The sequence below is a fragment of the Micromesistius poutassou genome (genome assembly GCF_964030765.1).
Source record: "Micromesistius poutassou genome assembly, chromosome: 20".
Lineage (NCBI taxonomy): Eukaryota > Metazoa > Chordata > Actinopteri > Gadiformes > Gadidae > Micromesistius > Micromesistius poutassou.
In genome coordinates, this window is record NC_140290.1 from 6882569 (window position 1) to 6906143 (window position 23575).

At 41.3% G+C, this 23575-nt stretch overlaps 1 protein-coding gene across 5 annotated transcripts; it reads right to left on the reverse strand.

Moving 5' to 3' along the window:
- Positions 1 to 618: 618 nt before the first annotated feature.
- On the reverse strand, positions 619 to 16229 carry LOC311364926 (TBC1 domain family member 20). Of its 5 annotated transcripts, none has more exons than XR_014639314.1 (12): positions 15975 to 16229; positions 15363 to 15417; positions 14126 to 14256; positions 13506 to 13586; positions 12798 to 12984; positions 10591 to 10692; positions 7740 to 7881; positions 5427 to 5611; positions 4361 to 4470; positions 1681 to 3402; positions 1415 to 1455; positions 619 to 1301 (listed from the first exon to the last, which is right to left on the reverse strand). XR_014639314.1 is itself a non-coding variant. In XM_084484432.1 (10 exons), exons 1-10 carry the CDS (start codon positions 16045 to 16047, stop codon positions 3233 to 3235), a joined length of 1236 nt encoding a protein of 411 aa, XP_084340558.1. In that variant the 5' UTR covers positions 16048 to 16229; the 3' UTR covers positions 619 to 3232. The 5 variants fall into 5 exon arrangements, 1 of the variants encoding a protein (XP_084340558.1); XR_014639316.1 differs by having other exon boundaries at positions 1657 to 3402; XR_014639313.1 differs by lacking the exon at positions 1415 to 1455.
- Positions 16230 to 23575: the final 7346 nt, after the last annotated feature.

Genomic DNA, 23575 nt, shown 5'->3' on the forward strand with positions numbered 1-23575 from the left:
TGCTGTCGAACGCCCGTAGCAACCCCCCCCCCGCCTCCCCTCCGGTACCCTACAGCCCCTCACCTCGTGTTAGGTGCTGACGGGGCGTGAGGGTTTAGTGGTTGCTTCACCTCTCGCTCCCTGGTGGAGGGAAACGTCCAGATGTGGGATCTTCAAGGTTTTTCTCTTTGCACTTCTTCCGTTTCCTTCTCTTCCATCCTTTCGTTTCTCTCATGATCCCTCGCCTCATTCCCAGCTTCATTCCCTCACCCCCTCTCTCTCTCCTCCCTCTCTCCCCCTTTCCCGAGGAGATCAAAGAGACAGATGTGCAGCCCAAGTATCTTACCCTTTTACACGCACGCATGCGCAGGCACACACACACACAGAAGACCGCTCCCAGGTGTCCAGAGGCAGGTTCAATGGGGCCTTTAAAAAGTCAGGTGTAACATCTGTCCAGGGCAAATCCTCGGGGTGCTGGTGCAAGAACCCTCCTCCCACATGCGCTGCCAGACACATCCTCCCCAACACCTAATTGTGAGGAATATTTTTTTTTCACACCACGAGGGTGAGGAAAACCCCTTCAAACTAAGACGCCATCCGACCACAGACAGAGACACACAGTCGCATGAAAGATTTCTGTGAATCATTTATTGTTCACTTCAGAAGTCAACATCAGGCCCCTCTTACACACAGTTGCCTCACCAGCATCAACAACAACAGCCCTGTGTGTGTATGTGCTGCGCAAACAAAGACCATCCCCCCACCCCCACCCTGAGGATGTGTGTGATGTAAAACAAACTGAAAACACATTATGAAGAGAAAAACAAAAAGCAGCATTCCAGCCATCAGCTTGGCCGATATATTTATATCATATCTCATATATATATATATATATATATATGAGATATTGGGACTTTTTAAAATGTCTCAAGTCAACAGGATGCCAACAAGCTGTGTGCTCGAGTGACATGCTATGTCCACTGTTTAATAATTAGCAGTTATAAACAAGGGGCGAGCAGACTGGTTATATATATATAACCTGGTTATATAACCAACCGACTTGGTCGGTAGTTTCACGCACAGTGACCCATCGAAGAATTATAACTATGGCTTGGTTTCTTTGGGTGAGCTGAGCAAATTAACAGAAACATGTGAACAGAAACAATTTCACACAGTGAGGTTTTGGTCGTCACCAAGTGAAATGCTGAACGCCATAAAAAACGGACATCTTCAACTGTAAAGCAATGCAAATCATAGTCACACAAACTTTGAAGTGGTGTTCCTTGCACATTCTCCATAGGCACACACTCTTGGTTGCCTGACTGGAGAGATAAAAAACAAACTGTCATTACTATATGATTTTGATTGGAAATATCAGTTGCTTCTAAATTAACATTCATTAGGCAGAGCGATACTTGATTGTGATGTGATTTACCATCTCCTTTCGTTAAAGTGGAGACCCGACAATACAGGCTTCTGAAATGAACGCACAAACTAAAATGAATAAATAAAAATAATTAAAAATTTAAAAATTAACCAATCAAGGGTTTCTCAATTTTGAATCTTTGACATTCAGACCTAATGCAATCAAATCAGTGGTTCTCATATAAATAAAGTGAGTCTTGTCAAGCAAATTAAATAAATATCAAATTCAAATGCAAACAATAAATACCATACCCATTTATAAAGAACAAGATATACCATGATGGTGACGCCTGAGCCCTTATTATTGGTAGCCCAGTCCTCCGGCAAATGCTCATTGTTTGTCACAGCTATGACAACATACGACTGCCCAAAGTCAACACAGGTGTTATCCTTCATGGCTGACTGAGATTGGCTGGAAAGGAGTGGGTGGGGAGCGTCAATGGCTCAACAGGAGTTCAACACTAGTACAACAAACAATGCTACATGGGATGATTCATTGAACGAGCCAAGGTATTTAGCATTGCCTGGAACGCAGCCATGAGCACGGCACCTCCTAGCGGTGAAGGCCACCTCTGACCGCTGGTTGTCAACCCATCGGATAACTTTTGTCACTGCATCGCCATTGCAACTCTGAGAACGCCTTGGTCTCGGTCATGAAAAATGTATGGCCCAACTGTTTCAAACCTTTTAAAAAGGGGAAAGCGGGCCGATGCCTCCATGCCACTGTGGCGCGTGTGCTGCAGCACACAGTTGCACTCAGTGGAAAAACAGGCCTGACTGGGGGAAGACTGATTACAACTGATTGGAGGTGGAGGCTGTGTTGACAGTTGCCCCGACGACAGTATGAGCTGGCTAAAAAAATAACATCGCCCAAAAGCGCTGTTTGGGAAGGGAGGGGAGGGTGGCACCACATATTTCTAAAAAGCTCTTAAACATACTTAAAAAAAAAAAGCTACACTGTGCATATTTCAAAATGGAAACCAATCCATTCATGATGGTGGATCGATTGGTGAGTGCGCAGGATTCCCTCGGGGCGGTGGTGGTGGCTAAAGGATGCTAAGCTAAGCTGAAGACGTGAAGCGGGACAGCTGACCGGATGAATCCCGGAATGAGTACCAGCATGCGACCCCGAGTCATTCCTTCACCATCAATGGGCCACCAACAGCTGTCCCCAAAAGCCTTGGGAGTACCTTCAAAATAAACTGTCCACTGCAACGGATCAAACCTCCCGCACATAAACTCAGGGAGGCATACAGTTTATTAAAGTGACGTTGGGTGAACTGAAAGTATGCATTATCCATATGTACCCGTGAAAAGGATATATCATATTTTTGAAGTGAGGAAGAGTAATAAGGGCAAATGAAGGACACAAGTCAGTAGACTACTGACTTAAAAAGCCACTTCACAAAAGTTGAGTCAATATTTAAGTCAATATTAAGAAAATATTTTCCAACTCATCGGTCACTCCCCCCCACCCCCTCTCTCGCTCTCTCCCTCTGACTAAAATCTTGAGCCTCTGCCAGAAGCTTTAGCGAGCGAAAAATACCAAAAGGGGATATCGTGATTTTAAGATGATCCACACTGACAATTTCAAACACAGGTTACAGAAGTACTGCGTCAGTGCATGTCAATGGAAGATGCCTAGCCTTATGGTTTGTTTGTTCTTGAGTCTATGACAACTCGTGATCTGGAAACTCTACAGCATCTAGATAAATAAATACACCACATATTTCTGTTTGTGCACATGTCTGCATTCACACGTATCCACATTGTCGTGTGACGTGACGTGAGGTTCATCCAGTCTAACACCAGGGCACGTCCTTGTTGCTCAGAACAGCTGCAGCAGAACGTCAGGCCCCCACTGCATGGCGGTCTGAGCCACAGCGAAGACGGCGGCCCCCAGGGTAGCGGACAGGCCCCACACCGCCATCTTCACCATGCGGTTCCCTCGGCCCAGGGCCGGGCCCTCGGTGCTGGCCACGGCCCACTCACCCGGGCCTGGGGAGGAGGGATGGAGCACAACGGCAGTGTGTTAACAATCAGACAAGAAGAGGGTTAAAGCTAGGGTCGGACATTTGGAGAAACCTGCCAGGGTAAGGTAGATGTCCAAAGGTATCCAACCGGAAAAATACAAAGCACTCCTCCCTTCAGGGAGTACCTCCAAAGCCACTCCTCAAAAACACATGACGAGCTTGGTCGCTCTAACAATAGGTCTGCCTAGTCATGTGGAAGACTCGTGGGTAGTGAGTGCACTTGTAAAGTGCACGCAGCTAGTCTGGTAGGTAGATGGACAGACACGAACGCCGTCCAAATATTTCATTTGGGCGGAATGAGATGTTTGCCGACGGGCTGTGACAGCCAGCCTGCGACAGCCACACATGAACAACAAATATTTTCAGAGTGTGTCATTGATTGAAGAGAATTTTTATAAATATGACAACAATGCAAATAAAAATGAAATAAATGGCCTGCCCTCGCTTTAAGAACAAACCCAGGGGGGTAAGGGAAGAGATGAATACGACTAAAGGAGAGCATATGGAGGAGACCACAGAGGGGCCTGAGAGATGAACAACACTAGGAGATATCGAGAAAAGGTCAGCTCGCAACAGAGACAGTAGCATTCATATAAAGTATGACCAGCTCCAAGTAGTAGCTACTTCTTTTATACCCCTTAAAAAAACTGTATTCGGCCAAAGGAATAAAACTGATAAAGCTATCGAGGATCTCCACTGCAGTCCGCTCCAAGTTTACAGTAATGACACAATTCTTCATAAAAATATGTTAATTAAAAAATCCTTCCATAAATAAGGCATTCCACTACTGTGCTAGCCAGGCATCCGAGGGGCTCCCATACGGTCTCCTTCTGGAGAGTAATGAACACTAGGACGGCCCCTGGTGCGCCTGATCACCGACGGGCCCTCGTGGTGCTAAAACACTGAGGTACGACATCTCTCACCACGCCTGGAGGCGGAGCAGCCACGCTCCCTGGTGAGCTGCCGGAGGACGGAGTCGGGCCTCTGGTGCAGGGTGGAGCGCTGGAAGCTCTGGAAGGTGCTGATGGACAGGCTGGACGTGGGAGGTGGGGTAGATGGGTGGTGGGGTGGTGGGGTGGGGTTGGAGAGGAAGGAGTTAATTGGTGGAGGAGAGGAGAAGGGGAAACTGTGGCGACTGATGATAGAGAGGAGCACTTTGGGACGGATGGATAGAGTGGACACGACGTAGGGGACGAGAAGGGGGCAATTAGTCTGGGATCACTTATCCCGGGAAGGAAGAAAGGAACGAAATGAATCAGAAGGAGAGAGAGGGGAAAGATGAATAATGACAAGAGAGACACACACACACGTTTGCCAAGGAAGGAAGCCAAGAAATGACGGAGAGAGCGAGCAAGAAAGAGAAGGTCAAGAAAGAGAGAACAAAGTCGGGAGGAGAAGGAGAGAGGAGTCAAGAAAGAGCATGGGGAAAGAAGCCAGGAAAAGGGAGAGGGAGAGGCAGAGGAGGAACCGTATCCTTATTTAACCGGCGACTCATCCTTCAGGTGCTCCCCTACTGGGCCCAGAGGACCGTGCGGTCTCAGCTCACTAAGGAAGAGTAACTCTCCGGGCCGGCGCTCTGCAGTGTTAGCCAACTAATGACCTCAGCTTTAGTACCCCAGCAGCCACAAACAAGCTGGGCCCAAAGGCCGCCTTATTAAGAGAAAACAACATTCAGGATATGAGAGTGGCTCACACTGTGTGTGTTTTTAAAAGGAACTTTCCCATAAAGTCTGTGATTTACATCATTATAAAAATAGTGTATGGAAAGGAACATCTTGAAAGGAATATGCAGCCTTTCCATATTTCCCCCTTCTTTTACCGAAGTAATATCCACAACAAAGGCTGGAGAAAACTATAGGTGGACCAGCCTTTCGGAAAAAAACAATATCCTCCTCTCTCACCTTTCGCAAGACTGTTTCTCAGAGGTGAAGAAGTGTGTGAGCCGTCCCAACCAGCACCCTACCATCGCCAGGGGCTGCCTCCCCTTACCTCGTGCGAGACTGAAGGGCCGCCTTCTTGGCCAACAGAGGGGGAGGATACCGGTCAAACAGAGCCTGGGCCTGGCCAATCAGGAGCTCGTATGGGAGGTCCTGGGGGATGCGGGAGAGGAGGAGGTGGACCATGGCCATGTCACACTCAGTCCGCCGCACCTCCTTCTCTCGGTGCAAGACAATCTGCCGGAGGAGGAGAGGAGAGGGAAGGGTTTGAGCAACAAGGGTCTCTGTGAGTTAATGTGAGCGCGGCAGAGTAATTGGGATGTAATGAGTGGCAGGCAGTGCAATAGGCGGTAAGTTGTTGGGCCTGTTGCTCTCGTTAGCCTCGGAGGAAGCGTGGACTAGTTTCACGCCGCTATGACACACACACTTCAAAAGAGCACACGTGCACACTTCAAAAGAGTGCACACACACACACACACACACACACACACACACACACACACACACACACACACACACACACACACACACACACACACACACACACACACACACACACACACACACACACACACACACACACACACACACCCCCCCCCCCCCCCCCTCTGCCAGGACTCATTAGGCATTTCACTCTTCCTCGCACTCTGTCCACACCAGAGATGGAAATTTAAACCCGCCGCACGCGGGTAGATTTGTATGCTGGCGGGTAAATTGTGTCACTATGCCCAGTCCGATCAAATTTGCATATCTAGGGGTGTACAGTATAAACGGTATAGAGTACACTAGTGTGAATTTCACTATGGTATGGATTTTGACATTACCGCGTGACCGTTTTTTTTAACTTGAAGAGCGCTAAAGAAGCAACGTAGTGGCAGAGACGCAGTCGTTTATTCATAATATCCTCCGGAGGCGCACACAGCTTTTGGCCGTGTTCTATAAGATATTCTGGAACACTCCGGGAGCTCCAGTGGGCGTCCTGGAGCTATCTTAAAGACCGCGTCGGGTTCTCCGATGTCTCTGGTCTTTCCACATCAATCTGAAGTCACGGTTCAGCCTGGACTACAGAGAGTCAAAGCCAAAGTTCCTTTCCCCCCAATTCCTTCTCCATCATGGCCGAGATAACCCCCACTACGAGTCTTTACTTGTTGGGGAAGTACCAGAGACGTCCGAGAACCCGACGCAGTCATTAATTCATAATATCATCCGGAGGCGCACACAGCTTTTTGCTGTGATATTATATATTATATTATATAGATACCTATATATTATATAATATTATATAATTTAGATAGCTCCGGGAGTCTGCAAATGGCAACAATCACTTTCTCCTCCTGCTGCGACTCACTCTGGACTGCAGGGACTGAACGCTGATTGGCTGTTATGTTACGTCCCTCAGGGAGTGAACGCTGATTGGCTGATACCCCTTCAGAAGCATTTATATAGAAATTAGAAGATAAAATGAACATACTGTGATATAATACCGTTACCGTCTATGCCTCAAATCATACCGTCATATACATTTTAGTCCATAGGGGGGTCTAAGTTCAATTACAAAATGTTTTGAAATAAACATGACTTAACATGGCAGATACCTGTGTATTGTTTATCATATGCAGTAAGAGTGTAACATTTGCAACTCACGACTGCAACTTTAAAATCTGTAGAAATCACTTCTGATGGAAAAAATAATGTGTATGAAAAACACTTTTCTTAGCTATTCTTACCATTAAATTGTTAAATATTAACGCATATATTGAAAAAAATATTGCCCATAAAAAGTGGCTGGTAAAAAAGTTGAGTGGCTGGTAGATTTTTAAATCCACCTGCCACAGTGGCCGGTGGGCAAGAAAGTTCATTTCCATCTCTTGTCCACACCCACACTTGGGTGGGGCGAACTTCCGACAGAACGATATTACACGGCTTTTGCTGTTCAAGCTGGCTGGCTACGTCGCTCTGTTTCCCGGTGAAACTGCCTTGTCAAAGTCATGCCGTTTGAGGCAACCGATGGCCATATTTGCTGATTTAATAATGCCTTTCGGCTTCAAGGGCTAGCCGACAGAAGGTTATCAATAGCAGGCTGTTGATGGTGGTCACAATTCAACGCTGGTTTATGAATCAAACATGCCTAGTAGCCTCATACTGGATTGGTTAATGGGTTTATTATTTCTGCAACAAGAATGGGGAATCTTTTTTTTGATTTACAGACGATTGCTTCCATCGCCTGGTAGAAGGGAGCCTAGCAGTTTCAAGCGCTCCCTTGCTTAATTATACGAGCTGCGTGTTTGGACGGTTCAACTGTAAACCTTGTGTTTTAACAGTTGTAAAGAATTGGATACCGCCACACACACACACACACACACACCGTAGCAGCGAGGTAGATGGGCATCAGGGGATGGGACGCCAGGAAGAAGTCATAGAGTCGCAGGGTGTGTCTGAACTCTGATAGGACGTGGCCGTACCATGTGATCAGCCACGACAGTGCAAAGATGGTGCCCACCTCTGATCTGCAGAAGAACAAAAATAATGGATCAAGATAGACATTGCAGAAAGTAAATGCGTAGGTGTAGCTTAAAACGATAGTATTGTCACTGCTGTGTCTGGCAGCAAGGCAGGTTTTCTTTTCCACGATTCTTATAGCTGTCTAAGGGGTACAGGATTTGGACATCATGCAACATGAAAAGCATGATCAGGTTTAATATAGGCTTATCCTAACTTAATCCTTAACTCCAAAAGCTTAAGCTGAGGAATTTGACTACTGGTTGAAGGCAGCAGGAAATTATATTTGGTATGAGACCCTTGTTAACATTGCTCCATATTGTCGGTCAATATCGTTCTTTTTTATTTTGAGATTAATTTCACGATTGCAAATTAAGGCCACATCCAAGATACATACTTCCAGATAGGTATCAGCTGTTCAGGTCATTGGTCTCAGTAGATTGCTTTGTATCAAAGCTAACAATGTTGCAAGAGTCCACTTTTACCCTACCTAGTCCCCCAAGAGACTTTTTTCTACCTTACTAGTTACATGACCGTTGATGTTCATGTTTCAACTGACATAACGAGTCTTCATCCAACCCATATCCCATTTCATCATGTGTCTTGGCATGCAAACTGTGCTTACAGCATCAGATGCTGTGGAACGAGGAAAATATATAATGAAAGGTCGTAACATTTAATTACGAATTAATTACTGGCGCAGAGAATTTTTTTTTTTCCGTCAGCCAAGGACGCATGGTGGTGGAGTAAGGAATCTGGTTTATTATAACATTTGCATAACATGAAAATAACAATGGTGCTCCACTGCCAGGCAGGAGATCACTCATCACTCCCTGAGTGTGTGTGGAGACGGCTGGTTTCATCTGTGCACCAGGATGACTCAATGTGCAACCGGTGCGTGCACCTGTTAAGTGTTCAAAACAATAATACTAAAACAAACTTTATGAGCAACTCGAATGTTGTTGCCCCCATTATAATTGAATGGGGGCAGATAGGTACCTTCCAGATAGGTATCAGCTGTTCAGGTCATTGGTCTCAGTAGATTGCTTTGTATCAAAGCTAACAATGTTGCAAGAGTCCACTTTTACCCTACCTAGTCCCCCAAGAGACTTTTTTCTACCTTACTAGTTACATGACCGTTGATGTTCATGTTTCAACTGACATAACGAGTCTTCATCCAACCCATATCCCATTTCATCATGTGTCTTGGCATGCAAACTGTGCTTACAGCATCAGATGCTGTGGAACGAGGAAAATATATAATGAAAGGTCGTAACATTTAATTACGAATTAATTACTGACTAAATTTTATTTTTTTTAAGTAATAAAAATAGCTGTAGCTTGTTGACGTGTTGAACCAGCGTGGGAACGTGGCGAGTTAGAAACGTTGGGAGTGACCATTGCCGGTGATGCTTATCTGAAATGAGTCAGGCAGAAATGTTCAACGGTGAGTTAAGGTATTTGTAAAAAGGTCCTTTGCCACACACCACACTCCACTTATGGCACTTTTATTGGGCTCCGTCAGCCAAGGACGCATGGTGGTGGAGTAAGGAATCTGGTTTATTATAACATTTGCATAACATGAAAATAACAATGGTGCTCCACTGCCAGGCAGGAGATCACTCATCACTCCCTGAGTGTGTGTGGAGACGGCTGGTTTCATCTGTGCACCAGGATGACTCAATGTGCAACCGGTGCGTGCACCTGTTAAGTGTTCAAAACAATAATACTAAAACAAACTTTATGAGCAACTCGAATGTTGTTGCCCCCATTATAATTGAACTGTACACATTACAGTGTTTCCCACAGAATTTGATTTTTCTTGTGGTATTCATCTGTAACTGATGCTCTGAATTACAGCGATGTAACACGGGGCACTAAAGAAGCGATCGCTGGTCATCCCTGTCAGTCAGCAGCACTCCTCTTTATAGAGCCATTGCTCCCTAAACAATAGCCAATAGCCTATCTAAAATGCAATTAAATCAGAGAAATCTCACGTTTCTAAAATCTGGTTAATTGGTTTAGAAGTTGCTGTTTAGATGTTAAGACCGCAATACAACAACAGTAAAAAGCAGTTAAAGAACTGTGGGGCCAGTGGAGCTCTGGAGTACTCTTTGAGATTAGGAATGTGTATCCGATTAAGAGTTTTTTTGTATTTGTTCCATCCCTAATTCTTATTCCTGAGCTGCGAATCAGTTTATTAATGAATAGGGCAAGCCGTCCTCTCTGCAGAGAAAAGCCCAAAACAATAATTCCTCCCTGGATCATGTTTTGAGTGTGCACAGAGATCATCATTCTCTCGCATGGATATAAGAAATGTTATAAAAAAATGACCCACCCAAGTAAAGTCTATGGTTGGGAAACACTGAATTAGCCTGGTGGCTGGCATGAACCACTTTTCAAAGTAGCACATCGTAGTAAACTAGATAAAATATAGGGTCTCTACTGGATTAATGTGACTGTTGCTGTGTATTAGTACGGATTTCTCTGGGTTTTAACATTGTTGGACACAGTTGGAATAATCTAAGTACGCAAATTATTACATAGGTCTAGTCGATTTAAGATATTTTAATGCAAACTGTCACCTAATAACCGTTAATAGAAATAATGCTGCCATCTAGTGGCAAGAACTCAAGCAAGGCAGTGTGTGTTAATCTGCATGCGTGTGCGGGTGTGTGCAGAGTGTGTCAATCTGCACGATTGTGTGTGCAGTGTACCTGATCAAAAAGTCGTGTAGCTCTCTGTCCACTTGTTCTAAAATAGGCATCAGGTAGTTCAGAATGTGCTTAGTTCTGTCCATAGTAGGGTCCATGAAATCCCTAGAATGGGGGGCAAAGAAAAACACATCAATAACTGCTTGCTTGGTTATTCTGGAAGGAGTACCAAGATACGAGTTTTAACTTCTTAACTGGAACCCAGAACGAAAACCTTCCTATCAATATACTAATGCTTAAACGTATGAATCCTTATAAATCATTTATAGTCCAAGGTCACTCAAGAAGAACCATTAAATGTATTCGTAAATTCAACGGTGGGGTTAATATCAAGCATACACCAGGGTTTCAGTGAGGAAATCAGTAATTTGATATAAAATTTTAAGTATTACTATAAGTATCTCAGATGAGCCATTAAGAACGGCTCATCTGAGAAACTTTCAGAATGGACTGGGTGTGTCGGTTAGCCCTTTCCATTTGATTATCACAAAAATAAAATCGATTGAAAACATTGAAACTGGTCAAGTGACTTGAGTTCCGAGAACTGGATTTAGGTTTCGAATAACTTGCTGTCCGTTGGCACCATTGGATTTTTTCAACCATCATGACATTCCACTATGGTATATGACGTGTTTGAGTATGTTTGTATTTGTGTCACTGTAGCATGCATGACATTGTTTAGCCTTCAATGTCGTGTGTCTTACATGTAAATTGACAGATTCGACAAGTCTTGCTTGTTTTAAATACTTGGCCTATGCACAAGGGATCGCGTCTTTAGTTCCCGGTGTCAGATCGCTGTAATTTGAAGCATCAATTTATATATATATATATATATATATATATCTTATCTTTCCAACTTAAACAATTATATACTTTCAAACTTGAGATGTGTGATTATTTTAATACACCACCACAGCAGCTGTATGGTAAAATATAAATATCATTTTCAGTTTTGCTGTCGGGATGTTCCGGGCGGGCGGTCATTACTGAAAAACATGTAAAACGCGGGGGAACCCTGCCTAGCCACTCAACGGCAGAGAACAAACCTATTTCAATCACAACAACAATGCAACAGTGAAGACTTTTTTTTTTGACTATTTAATGATTTATCCTGCTTCAAAACCTTGCCAAAATACATATTAAAAAATGTATTCATAAGATGTCAGAAAAAGGTTGAATAGAAAGAGGTGCGTTTGTATTTGACGGTATTTAATATCATACCTTATGTATTTCTAAATACCCTGTTAAACCGTAATACTGCCCAAGCCCACACACTAAGTTTTTAATGCCATGTGACTCAGATCAGGTTTATTCGTAACAGTGTGAACAGCACAAATACCATGGAATCTGATCTGTTGAATTCTAGGTCAGCAGCTACTTTTCTTTTGAAAACCAACTTCATACGTATTCTATGCCATCTCAGTGAACAGCCTACCTGTCAGTCAAACAGATACGCAGGTTAAAAACTCAACACCATTTATTAAAAAAGAACCAGAGATCTCAACTCATAACACACGCCTTATTGAACCATACCATGTCAGATTAACAGGGGTTTACAGGATTAAAACAATGTTGTTCACATTTCTATCTTAAGCGAAGCAAGTTCAAATGGAAACAAAAACTCCTCAGTTCCCTCTGCCATCTTTCCCTCGACTTTGTGGTTCTGGTCTGTGTGTGTGCGTGTGTGCATGTGTGCTCCTATGGTCGTAGCATAAGCTCAATGATTGGAGGTGCTTCTTTCAAAGGTTATCGACATTAGGGCTGTGTATTTGATTGAATTTTGATCACGATTTTCGATTTTTATTTATTTTTATATTTATTATTACAGCTGGATACATATTTGCACATTATTTTCTATTTGAACATTTTGTGTATTTTTTTAAGAGGAAATTTAAAAGTTCTCATTTACAAAGTGTTTTTTGGAGAGAAATGCTGAATAAATGCATCATGTTATCAAACTCAAAAATAATTGTGATTATGATTTTTCCCATAATCAAGCAGCCCTAATCGACATGGAACACCCAACGTGTCCTTGTGTTTATCATCTGTGTATGAGGGTGATTCTGATTCTGATTCTTAGTTTTATTTCAGACTGTAGCAGAACATACTCTGGATACCCGCACTACTTGATCGGTAAAAGAGCTTAGCTACTGAAAAGCTATTTGTCACGAGAGTGCGAGGGTCTGCCACGGGGTGCGGCCAGCGCCTACCGGAGGTGGTGGTTGGAGAGCGTGTGCAGCATGGCGATGGCGGTCCTCTCGCCCACCAGCAGCAGAAGGCTGACGGCCACGTCGTGGTAGCCCTGGTAGTAGTGGAGCTGGGGGTTCCGGCGCAACACCTCCAGCATCGTGTCCGTCAGCTGCTCCTGGAGCACCGCCCGCTGGGACGCTGGCATGCCTGACACACAGAGAGAGAGAGAGAGAGAGAGAGAGAGAGAGAGAGAGAGAGAGAGAGAGAGAGAGAGAGAGAGAGAGAGAGAGAGAGAGAGAGAGAGAGAGAGAGAGAGAGAGAGAGAGAGTTCCTCTCATCTGGTCTTTTGGGACATGGTTTGTGTATGCTACACAGGGACATTGGGACAGACAGACAGCAGACAGACAGACAGAGATATGGCACTAGAGAGAGAAATGAGAGACCGAAGCAGACAGAGGAACAGAGACATGGCAATAGAGAGAGAGCAAGAAAGAGGGCTTTCTATTTTATGTACTTATAAGAAGCTTTAAGTAAAGGGAAGCTTGAAGTAAAGCTTCAAGAAATAGGGATAGAAAATAGAAATAGAAAATCACTCGAGGAGATAACATTCCCAAATGCTAATTGATCATCCATGAACCATTGATAAGGAGACTCAAATTTGACTGATCGCCTATAACCCGATGAGTTAATGACAACAATCAGAGTCCCATATCAACAGATTTCTTTACCTTTAGGAAACCGTTTCATCGATCTCCTGACATCTAGAAGAATTTGGTTGTAATCCTTGTGGTTTTCCCTCACATCTCGACCTTCATTAAAAAAATCCAAAAAAATCACACACTGAACATTTTGGCAAGAATTCATATCTGTATTCATAAAATATCATAGGTGATCAAACCATTGTAACCCTCTCTCCTGGCTTCACTCATCTGTTTCCAATATAAGTATAATATAATACAATTCCAATATAAAAATGAAATCACTAGGTTCCTTCCTAGAATGTAAGCAATATAGTAGTTTGGTCATTCTGAAAGCAAATTCTTTGTACTTTTCAGCGATTCAGTTTTGTGGTCCACACACACTAGACGTACATTTATACCAAAAGACGAAAGAGCTGTGTTGCCATTGTTTGTATTCCTGTTGTATTTCGTGTTCCTACTAAATGTTCTTGGGCTGAATGGCTTTCACAAAGGAATTGTGCCAAATTGTATAGATCATATCGGTGATGTTTGAGTAGAGCCAGGTTAAGAGCCAGAGCAGGTTATGCTGGTTCATCAGCCCAAACAGTTATTCCTTAAAAGGAGAGACTAATTTGCCAGTTATGGGGATGGTAAATACTACCACGGACCAGGTCTATGAGGCAGATCGTACACGTTGATGTTGAGAAGTTTGGGCCACACTTTTCTCCTCAGCTCACTGGTCAGAAGCCCTCCATCACTGACGGCTGCTTTCCGCAGGGTCTCAATGTCCACCGGATCGCTGGTCACAAAATTGGACTCATGGTTAAATGTGCGAACAGTTGAGTCGTTTTGGAAACTAGAAGCAGTTTTTCGTTTGGGTGAACTGGCTATGTGCTTATATGGCAGACAAGCAGAGCATTTAGTTTATCATTCATAATCAAGCAATATTACCCAAGATAGTATGGTTTTCCGGCATTATTGGCAAGACAGTAATGCAGATATGAATGGTGTTAGCAGCTCTGCATCACTGAATGTCAAAAATAACGTAACGCACTGCCTTCGAGTCTGATGTTATTGTTATACCACAGTTATGAACATAGTTATATGCATCCGAGGTAAACAGATACAACTTACATGGGTTTTATGCATGGGCGCAGATCCCGGGGGGGATGGAGGGGACGTGACCCCTCCAACTTCTGAAAAACATGAAGTTGTTTCCCCCAATATAAATTATTTCTAACTGTATGTAAATGAAGATCTATATGTAATAAAAGCTGACTACACTTTTGAAATATTTCACACATAAACACAACACTTATTAAAGGTTTTGTTTACGTCCCCCCCTATGAATCCTGCTCAGTGGTCTGAACCGTTGCGTGTACGATTGGTGCGTAGAGATAGCCTAAAAGTGATTTATTAATGTGTATTTTAAGCTATTAATGGCTGTGTGTCTTTTACAGCGATCATTTGATATATGTTGTTGATATTATTGATGTCCCCTCCAGAAAATTCTCCATCTGAAAATGTTACATGTATGTGGTCCCCCCTTAAGTTGTAGTAATGTAGATAGTAATGAGATCTGCGCCCTTCGTCTCATGTTAAATTTTATTCTGAACAGATCAGAATTCCTCACTTAACATCTATTTTTCAGTGGTCAGGTTCAGGGCCATACAGAGACAGAGAGATAGATAGTTATAGATAAGTTAGCTATGCGTTGCCATTCTCTGCGGAGGTGAGTGGTATAATATAGGCCATTAGTAATGGCAGTTCAGGAACCACAGTTTAGTCAATGAAGGAAGCAAAAAATATAGAAAATGTAGGCTTAGACTTGGTATATTAGAATGTTAAAATGCTGGGAAGGTAAAACATCAAGACACACAGACAGAGAAACAGAGACAGACCCACCTGTTGAATGCCTGGTGAATCTGAACCAGCTTCTGTTTCTTCCAGGACTCTGTTTCTATACAGGTTAGAAAGATGGGATAGGAAAGGTTTGGGGACAGGGTCGATGCAGTGGACATGATATTGGAAACTGATATCATAAGGAGGCATACAATAACACACAATTATTATTTTTTTTAAAGTCCAACATACACACACCAACATCTTCTGTATATCATATTATATATGCAAGGAGGGAGGTCAGTGTTTTAATTTAGCCATGACAGTACAGTATATAGTAACGTTACACTCACTCATATCAACAGGTAGTCCATATGCTTACCAGCAGCAAACAATAAGGATTCAACGCGTAAACAAAGTAGAAGGCTTCTTGTAGGACTAAATTCGCGATGGCATCATTAAAACATTGAACTGCTCATTAGCCTAGATATTGACAACACGACGTGCACGATAAGAGATGACTGACATCTTGCCACGCAACCAGACACTTCAACGAGTTTCTAGTTTCCAAGAAAATCATTTGTTGGTCATTTGATACGTGAACATGCTTTAAAATGACAATTAAGTGTATCATTAGTATCGACGGAGTAGCCTGAGCTACAGCGTAAAACCTACCTCCTCTTGTGGCATTTCCATTCTCGTTCACACGACCTCCTGTGTTATTTTTATTTCTGGTCGACTTTTTCATCACCGTTAAAAACGTCCACGTTGTATAACGTTACGTTTATCAGACCGAGGTTTTAGAAGCCACAGTATTAATAACACATTATAATCGCACCCGTTAAAAACATGGGCTAATCCGACAGTTTATTCGTCATCAAACATGTTAGTTGAGATAGAAATAATCACGCACAACCAGTCGCCTTTCTCTTCTTCCTGGCTGCTTCGCGTCACTAATTTGGGCCCGAGGGCGTATTACTGCCCTCACCTGGTGAGTTTCACAACTATATCCGAAATACTTCAGTGTGTAAGTCTACATACACCCAAAAATTATTAATAATTTTTCTACTTGAGTTTAAAATTATTAATAATTTAAAATAAATATATATTTTTTAGCTTATTTTTAATTATTTAAAAAATAATATTTATTTCGAATTATTAGGTCTAGGTAGATCTACAATCTAGACCTACCGGAGTGTGTAGGCCTACTTTAATTTCAAATTAATTTCCGTTATGTGTGTCTCTGTTGCTCTTTGTTTGTCTAATTGGGCTTGTACATCAGAATGCATGATGGGATATTTTGTTGCCGATACTCCAGATTGAGAGGAATCCATAGAGTTGTGGTAATGTCGAAATCCTAACTCACTAGGCTAGAGAAAACTTTGTGTTGCAATGTCTCGCATGAGAAACACTGTGGCAATCGAACACAAGAATGTCTCCCCATAATGGCAAATCACTTTATTAACTACTAAACAATGAACTAAAGAATGAACAAAAAACATTACTACCAACATCACAACTAGAATTCCAACACTCTAATGCTCCCAAAATGGTGGCATATGTCATGTGACACCGCAATCAAATCTTAATCAGAGTTTCTCTTTTAATCTGTTTATTAGAATAGGTCCCTGGAAGCATACAGATCTGAGACAAACCAACAGTAAGTGATTTCAAATACCCAGAAAACTAGTCAAACAAGATTAACAATTTAGGACGGATGAAACCATTGCAACCACTTCTTGAGAGTGCTTGTAAGACGAAGAAGCTTGGTTATTCAATGTACAAATTATTAAATCAGGTAAAAAGCCACCAAATATCTGAATGGAGACAGATTAGAACAGAACTCCTCCTGACCATTTTTTGTATATATGTATATATATATATATATATATATAAAGATTAGGTGAGAGATCACGTTGTGTGGAGTACAATCACACACCCATATGACCTGCTCTTTTTAAAATCAGGGAGAATAGCATGCATGTGGAGGGTGTAACCAGGGTGGAGGGTTAAATGTTCCAGAACATAAAAGTGTCAGAGCATATGCCTTATATAGAAATCTAAAGAACAGAGATCTAGCAAGTCGACATTCCATTTCTTTCGGCAGTTCAGTCAGGCCTATTCCAAAATATTTAAAAAATTATAGGACAAATCAGCACTATGAGCACGGAAGGTAGAGTAGAATAATGTTCCAATGTTCTAATGTAGTAATGTAATGTTCCTTACTTGCCATCTCTATCAACACGCCGGCTTATTCACCTTTATATCTTCATCTACAAAGCTATCATGGGCAGGTTACCAGTTTACATATCTGACTTTTTGTCATTTAAACAAAGTTCATATGGCCTGAGGTCTCAGGATATTGTTTTATTGAACGTCCCGCAAGTCAGGACAGAGTTGTTTAAAAGGGCTTTCATGTTTGCTGCTCCATCTACATGGAATGATCTACAGGGCAACCTCAAGCTAAAGTGTTTAATTCCATTAAACAATTTTATAGGTCTGGTTAAAACTATAGAACATGAGGCTACCCATACATGCTAATGTTATAAGTAGTTTATCTTGTCAGCCAGCACCCCATCACCATAGACACCATTTATTTATTGTCTTAACTAAATTTCTTTAAATGTTTGCTTGTATTGCTGGCCCCCATTGTACTTGTACATTGTACATTACTATACTTTGAAGAAGGGATCCACTCTTTGTTCCTTCTCAAGTAAGCTAATTTTATCCTTGTCCCTCAATGTTATTCATTGACACTGCTATTAATTTTCAAATGTTAACGTTGATGTTAAAGAAAATGTCTAGCATAAATCATAATATGTGCATATTTATGTGCATGGTTATTATGTATAATGTGCTTAAATAAACACATAATTCCCTTGCACATAACTTTTCATTGACTGTCCAAACAATTACGTAATGGAATCATTGTTCGTATTCATGAGGATGGTGTTCCATAAGTCCGGTTTGGCCACAAAAGTGGCATGAGGAATGTTTGGTGACACACCTGTCATATATAAGGGTGGACCAATAATAAAAAGATTCAATCTAAAGCCACGGAAGGACCAATCTATCCCCATTCAGGTTAACAAATAAGTCAAGTCATGTTTTTCTCTGATGGTGTATCAATTTGTTAGAATACAGAGTACAATTCATCAAAAGACAGATCTATAAATAAGAAGAAATCAAAAGGCAGATTTTTGTTTTGGGTAAGTACCATAGTAGTTATATTTGCCTGGATGTTGCTACATTAACAAACGCTAAATGTGCTCCGTTATATGAAAATGGCATGAAAGTAAGTGGACATAGCTTGAAAATAAGTGGATGTTTCACTGCTAGAAAATTACAAATACAACCCACTACACATAATTGTTTGGCCAGTGCCATTGCTTTCATACCTTTGAAATACCTTTGATACTCTTGAACATACTACCGCTGCTTTACCACAGTTAAATAAAAAATAGATATATTTAAAGTTGAACAGCCAAACCGGTAGGCTAACTGTTAAAACTATACAGTGAATTGCCTAAAGGTATCATTTGTAAGATTTTGCATAGGCCTAAACATATTTTGTTATATATTTTGTAGAGATGTGTATTTAAGTTATCAAAATTGTTTCCATACTATTTCAAACCCAGAGAAACGTTAGTTTTATTTGCAGTAACGGTCCGTTACATTTGGTTTATCAAAGGTGTCATATGACCCTTTTTTGGGAGGGAACAACGTGAAAACAGTACAGATCTAAACATTGCGCCAATACAATTTCGCAACAAGCAGTTCTTGTGCTGCATGTATACAATTAAACATTTCTCAATCTGTTCTAAACATATTTACAACCATTAGACCAATTCCAGCCAACATTACCTCAAACCGTGTCGTCAACAAGTCCAATAGACGTCGAGTCGCAACGTGACTTTATTTCCACCCTTTGCCGACATGAGACATGTATAGAAATGTAGCCTATAGAGCATTTGGTCACATCAAAAGGATAGCAATATTTGGCTACATCTATAATATTTTGTTTAGTTATGCATACTCTATCAATCAAGCATTAATACATGTCCTATTAATCTTCAACAAAAGACAGATTTCAGGGTATAAAGTGCACTATCCAAAACATTTTATTTATTTATATTTAAGTAGGCCTACATCTTCTTTAAACAACAAAATGAAAACTTATTGGGATCAAAATCCCATCCCCCCAGTCCTTGCAGGTGAATGTTTCAGGTGTAAACTCATGGCTGCTTCAATTTCTGTATCTGTGGCCTCGGCTTCGACGCAGGTCGAGAAAATGTTTGCTGGGACGTAACTGAAAACAACAATAGGCTACATAAACTCGTCCTGCACCTGGTATATGCCCAATATGAGTCACGTCAGATAGATTTTAACAGGCAATGATGGTAAAAACAACAACTCCATGGTCTCACGTCCTTCACAGCATCATCAATATAGGTTAGGGATGTGAATAACTCAAATTTTTCATGGTCGAATAATCAGTGGGTGGTATGAACGAATAATCGATTATTCGATGTGTGCCGACATTCACAAAGGCAGCCATGGATCATCGGCAAGAAATCACTTCATATCTTAAACGCAAAAAAAAACTAACTTTAACAGTGATCAGTGTTTGTGTTGTAATAGTGCTACAGAACCAACGTTAGTTCCGTCCGTTAATTCTTGTTTATTTGAATGGGAAAAAATGTCAACGGTCCAAATGTTGAAAATCGACTTTGACCCTCAGGAACGAATAATCGAATATTCTGACCCATCCCTAATATAGGTATTTTGTAATTGTTTCGACTGAGTAACCAGCTAGAAACATAAATGGCAGATTATTCATTTAACAATATTTGCAAAATTATTTTTTTTCAGGACTTTGCTTTTTAAATGTTAAATATACGATAAACTGATAACCTATGAGCCTATAACTAGTTTCATTAAATCACATAATGCTTTATAGATGGCTCAACACAGGATGGCTGTGGAGAAATCCACCGCAGCTCTGCTAGTTGTAATAGGTAAGTCGACATATTAAATACAATTTCCTGACTATTCCCTATATCTGCATGCTTTATTAATTAATGTTGGGATTTAATTTTAATGCAGATTAAGTTTGAGGTAACTAATAGTTATACAACAAAATTAAATATTCATATAACTATATATTTATTGTGTTTACACATGAAGTACCAAGAAATAATCTATAATAACTATATGAAAAACAGGTATCATTATGGGTACCCTCGCTGACACGCCACAAACATATTCAACTGGATCTCCCACAACGTATGGAATATTGAACCACACCACAACCAAAACTACAAACAGTCCATCAACTCCAACCTCAGTGCCGTCTTTTAAGTTGACGGCTACAATATCAAAGCCTTTCACTGCAGAGTTAACAAACCAAACAACTGCAGAATTTCAAGAACTGGCATCGGCTGTTATCATGGTGGTAAGTTGTCACTCACTTTGCTTTTATTGCATGTCATTCTTCGACTACCTCCCTAAACATTTCATATTAATTGATTCATTCAGCGCACTAACAAACTTTTCTAACTTTTGTATGGTCTGCCCATAGTGTAATGGGATCTTTCAGAAGACATATGGTCTGGTTTTCAACACCACGAATGTCCTGGGATTCAGGTAAATGGTCCTTCTTAAATAACGTCATTGTTGATAGTGGGAATTGAATTTTCTTGGGATATATGTAGCCTACTATATATATGTGTAGGCTACTTTGAGCTTCATCAAAACACGCAAGTAAAAAGGCTTATTTAAATCATCTCATCGATAATATCCAGCTCTTGACAAAGTTGGGTTGAAGAAAATGTACTAATGTATGCAATATTAGCTACATGTTGTGGAATATGTTCCCAAAGTATAAGCTATAGCATGAACCTTTTAAGTTACATTTGTTGAATTGTACCATCATGAAGGCAATCTGTGTTTTAGTTCGTCCACCACTGGAAAAACTACAATAGAGGTAGAGCTTGGATTTAATGATACAGCCTCACCTGAAGAGATCCCGTCAGCATGTGATGTTCGGAAGACCATGATATTGGCTGCAGCAGAGTGCACCTGCACCTGTTCCAGCGAAATCACATTTGATATTGATTCTATAGTTGTAACAGGTATGCTCGTGCATTCCATTTTTAATCAATTTATGAAAGTAACAGCAATGGAATATCACTGTGAAGACAACTATTGTCGCTCGAGCATGTCGCTTTTCCCTGATTCCTGGTCATCTGTACCTACATTGTCAACATAAAGTGACAAGTAACATGTTCCTTCTCAGAAACGCCAAAGCCAACCGCAACTCCAGCGACAGCAGCAACAACAACTGCGCCAACTCCAGCACTCTCAGATCCTACTGTGTCTTTCACGGTGGAGGCTACAATAGCAAAGCCTTTCACTGCAGAGTTGACAAACCAAACGAATGTAGATTTCCAAGAACTGCAAACAACTGTTGTGGCATTTGTAAGTTGACATCATTTTAAACTTCAAGTCTTTTACCCTCATTTTTTTGCACGTCATTCTTCGATCCCCTTCCTATGCATTCCGTTTTACTGGATTCGTTCAGCGTGTTTGCCATGTTTGTCGTTGTGGCTTGCTCTCTTCTGGTGAAGCATTTTGCATGTCTGGTCTCATGAGCGGTAGTTGCATACAGTGTTACACTTGAATATTCCAAAACCCTGTGCAGAGTTTATTTGGATTTCATACAGTCATGAATTGAGATTTTTTTTTTCATTTTGCTTCAAAGGGATTTGAACAAATTCCATCCATTTTGAAGGGGTTGTACATGTTTTAAACTTGTCTTCCCATAGTGTGATGGGATCTTCCGGGAGATCTATGGGGCTATTTTCATCATCACTAATGTCCAGGGATTCAGGTAAATGGTCCTTCTTCAATAACCTCATTTTCCATATGAATTTAGGTCACCTTGTGATATGTTATTCATTGTTCTTCATTTCTGAAAAGTTGTAATTGTACCGATGTACTTTACGGTTAACCACAATGCACAATTATAAAGGCTAATTGAAAGGATCTAAACAATAATATTCAGATCCAGGCACCATCGGGTCAAGGAATAAGTTATTTTGTATGCCTGATAAGCTAGACACGATGGTACATGTTCCCCAACTGTATGCTACAGCATCAAGCTTTCAAGTTGTATTTAAGTAGAATGGTCGCATCATGATGGCAATCTGTTTTTCAGTGCGTCCCCCGATGGAAACACTACAATAGAGGTGGAGCTTGTTTTCATTAACACAGCATCACCGGAAGTGCCCATTTCAACTGCTGATGTACTGGAGACGATGACCACGGTGGCAGCCAACACCTCTGCTGGCGGAATCTCCTTGGATCCTGAATCTATTGGTGTCACAGGTATGGTCACACTTTCCATATTTCATCCTATGATAAAAGTAACAGCACTTTGCTAATAACAAATAACTTGTGGCTTTTCCCTGATTCTTGCGCTTATGCATGTACAAATACATAGTTACGAGTAACATGTTCCTTCTCAGAAACGCCAAAGCCAACAGCAACTCCGACCACATCAGCAACAACAACTGCGCCAACTCCAGCACCCTCAGATCCTACTGTGTCTTTCACGGTGGAGGCTACACTAGCAAAGCCTTTCACTGCAGAGTTGACAGACCAAACGACTGTAGAGTTCCTAGAACTGCAAACAACTGTTGTGGCATTTGTAAGTTGACATCATTTTAAACTTCAAGTCTTTTTTACTCTCCTTTTTTTGCACGTCATTCTTCGATCCCCTTCCTATGCATTCCGTTTTAGTGGATTAGTTCAGAGTGTTTGTCATGTTTGTCGTTGTGGCTTGCTCTCTTCTGGTGAAGCCTTTTGCATGTCTGGTCTCATGAGCGGTAGTTGCATACAGTGTCACACTTGAATATTCCAAAACCCTGTGCAGAGTTTATTTGGATTCAGCATACAGTCATGAATTGAGATGTCATTTTTTTTTTTCCAACATTTAGCTTCAAAGGGATTTGAACAAATTCCATCCATTTTGAAGGGGTTGTACATGTTTTAAACTTTTGTATGGTCTTCCCATAGTGTGATGGGATCTTCCGGGAGATCTATGGGGCTATTTTCATCATCACTATTGTCCAGGGATTCAGGTAAATGGTCCTTCTTCAATAACCTAATTTTCCATATGAATTTAGGTCACCTTGGTGATATTTTATTCATTGTTCTTCATTTCTGAAAAGTTGTAATTGTACCGATGTACTTTAGGGTTAACCACAATGCAC

Bases quoted from the DNA above. Each gene is read 5' to 3' on its own strand.
- LOC311364926 (XM_084484432.1), bottom strand. From the start codon at position 16,047: ATGAAAAAGTCGACCAGAAATAAAAATAACACAGGAGGTCGTGTGAAC. The intron at 12,985-13,505 runs GTAAAGAAATCT...TCTGTGTGTCAG, and splicing joins GATGAAACGGTTTCCTAAAG to GCATGCCAGCGTCCCAGCGG. The intron at 4,471-5,426 runs GTAAGGGGAGGC...TCCCACGTCCAG, and splicing joins GCCCTTCAGTCTCGCACGAG to CCTGTCCATCAGCACCTTCC.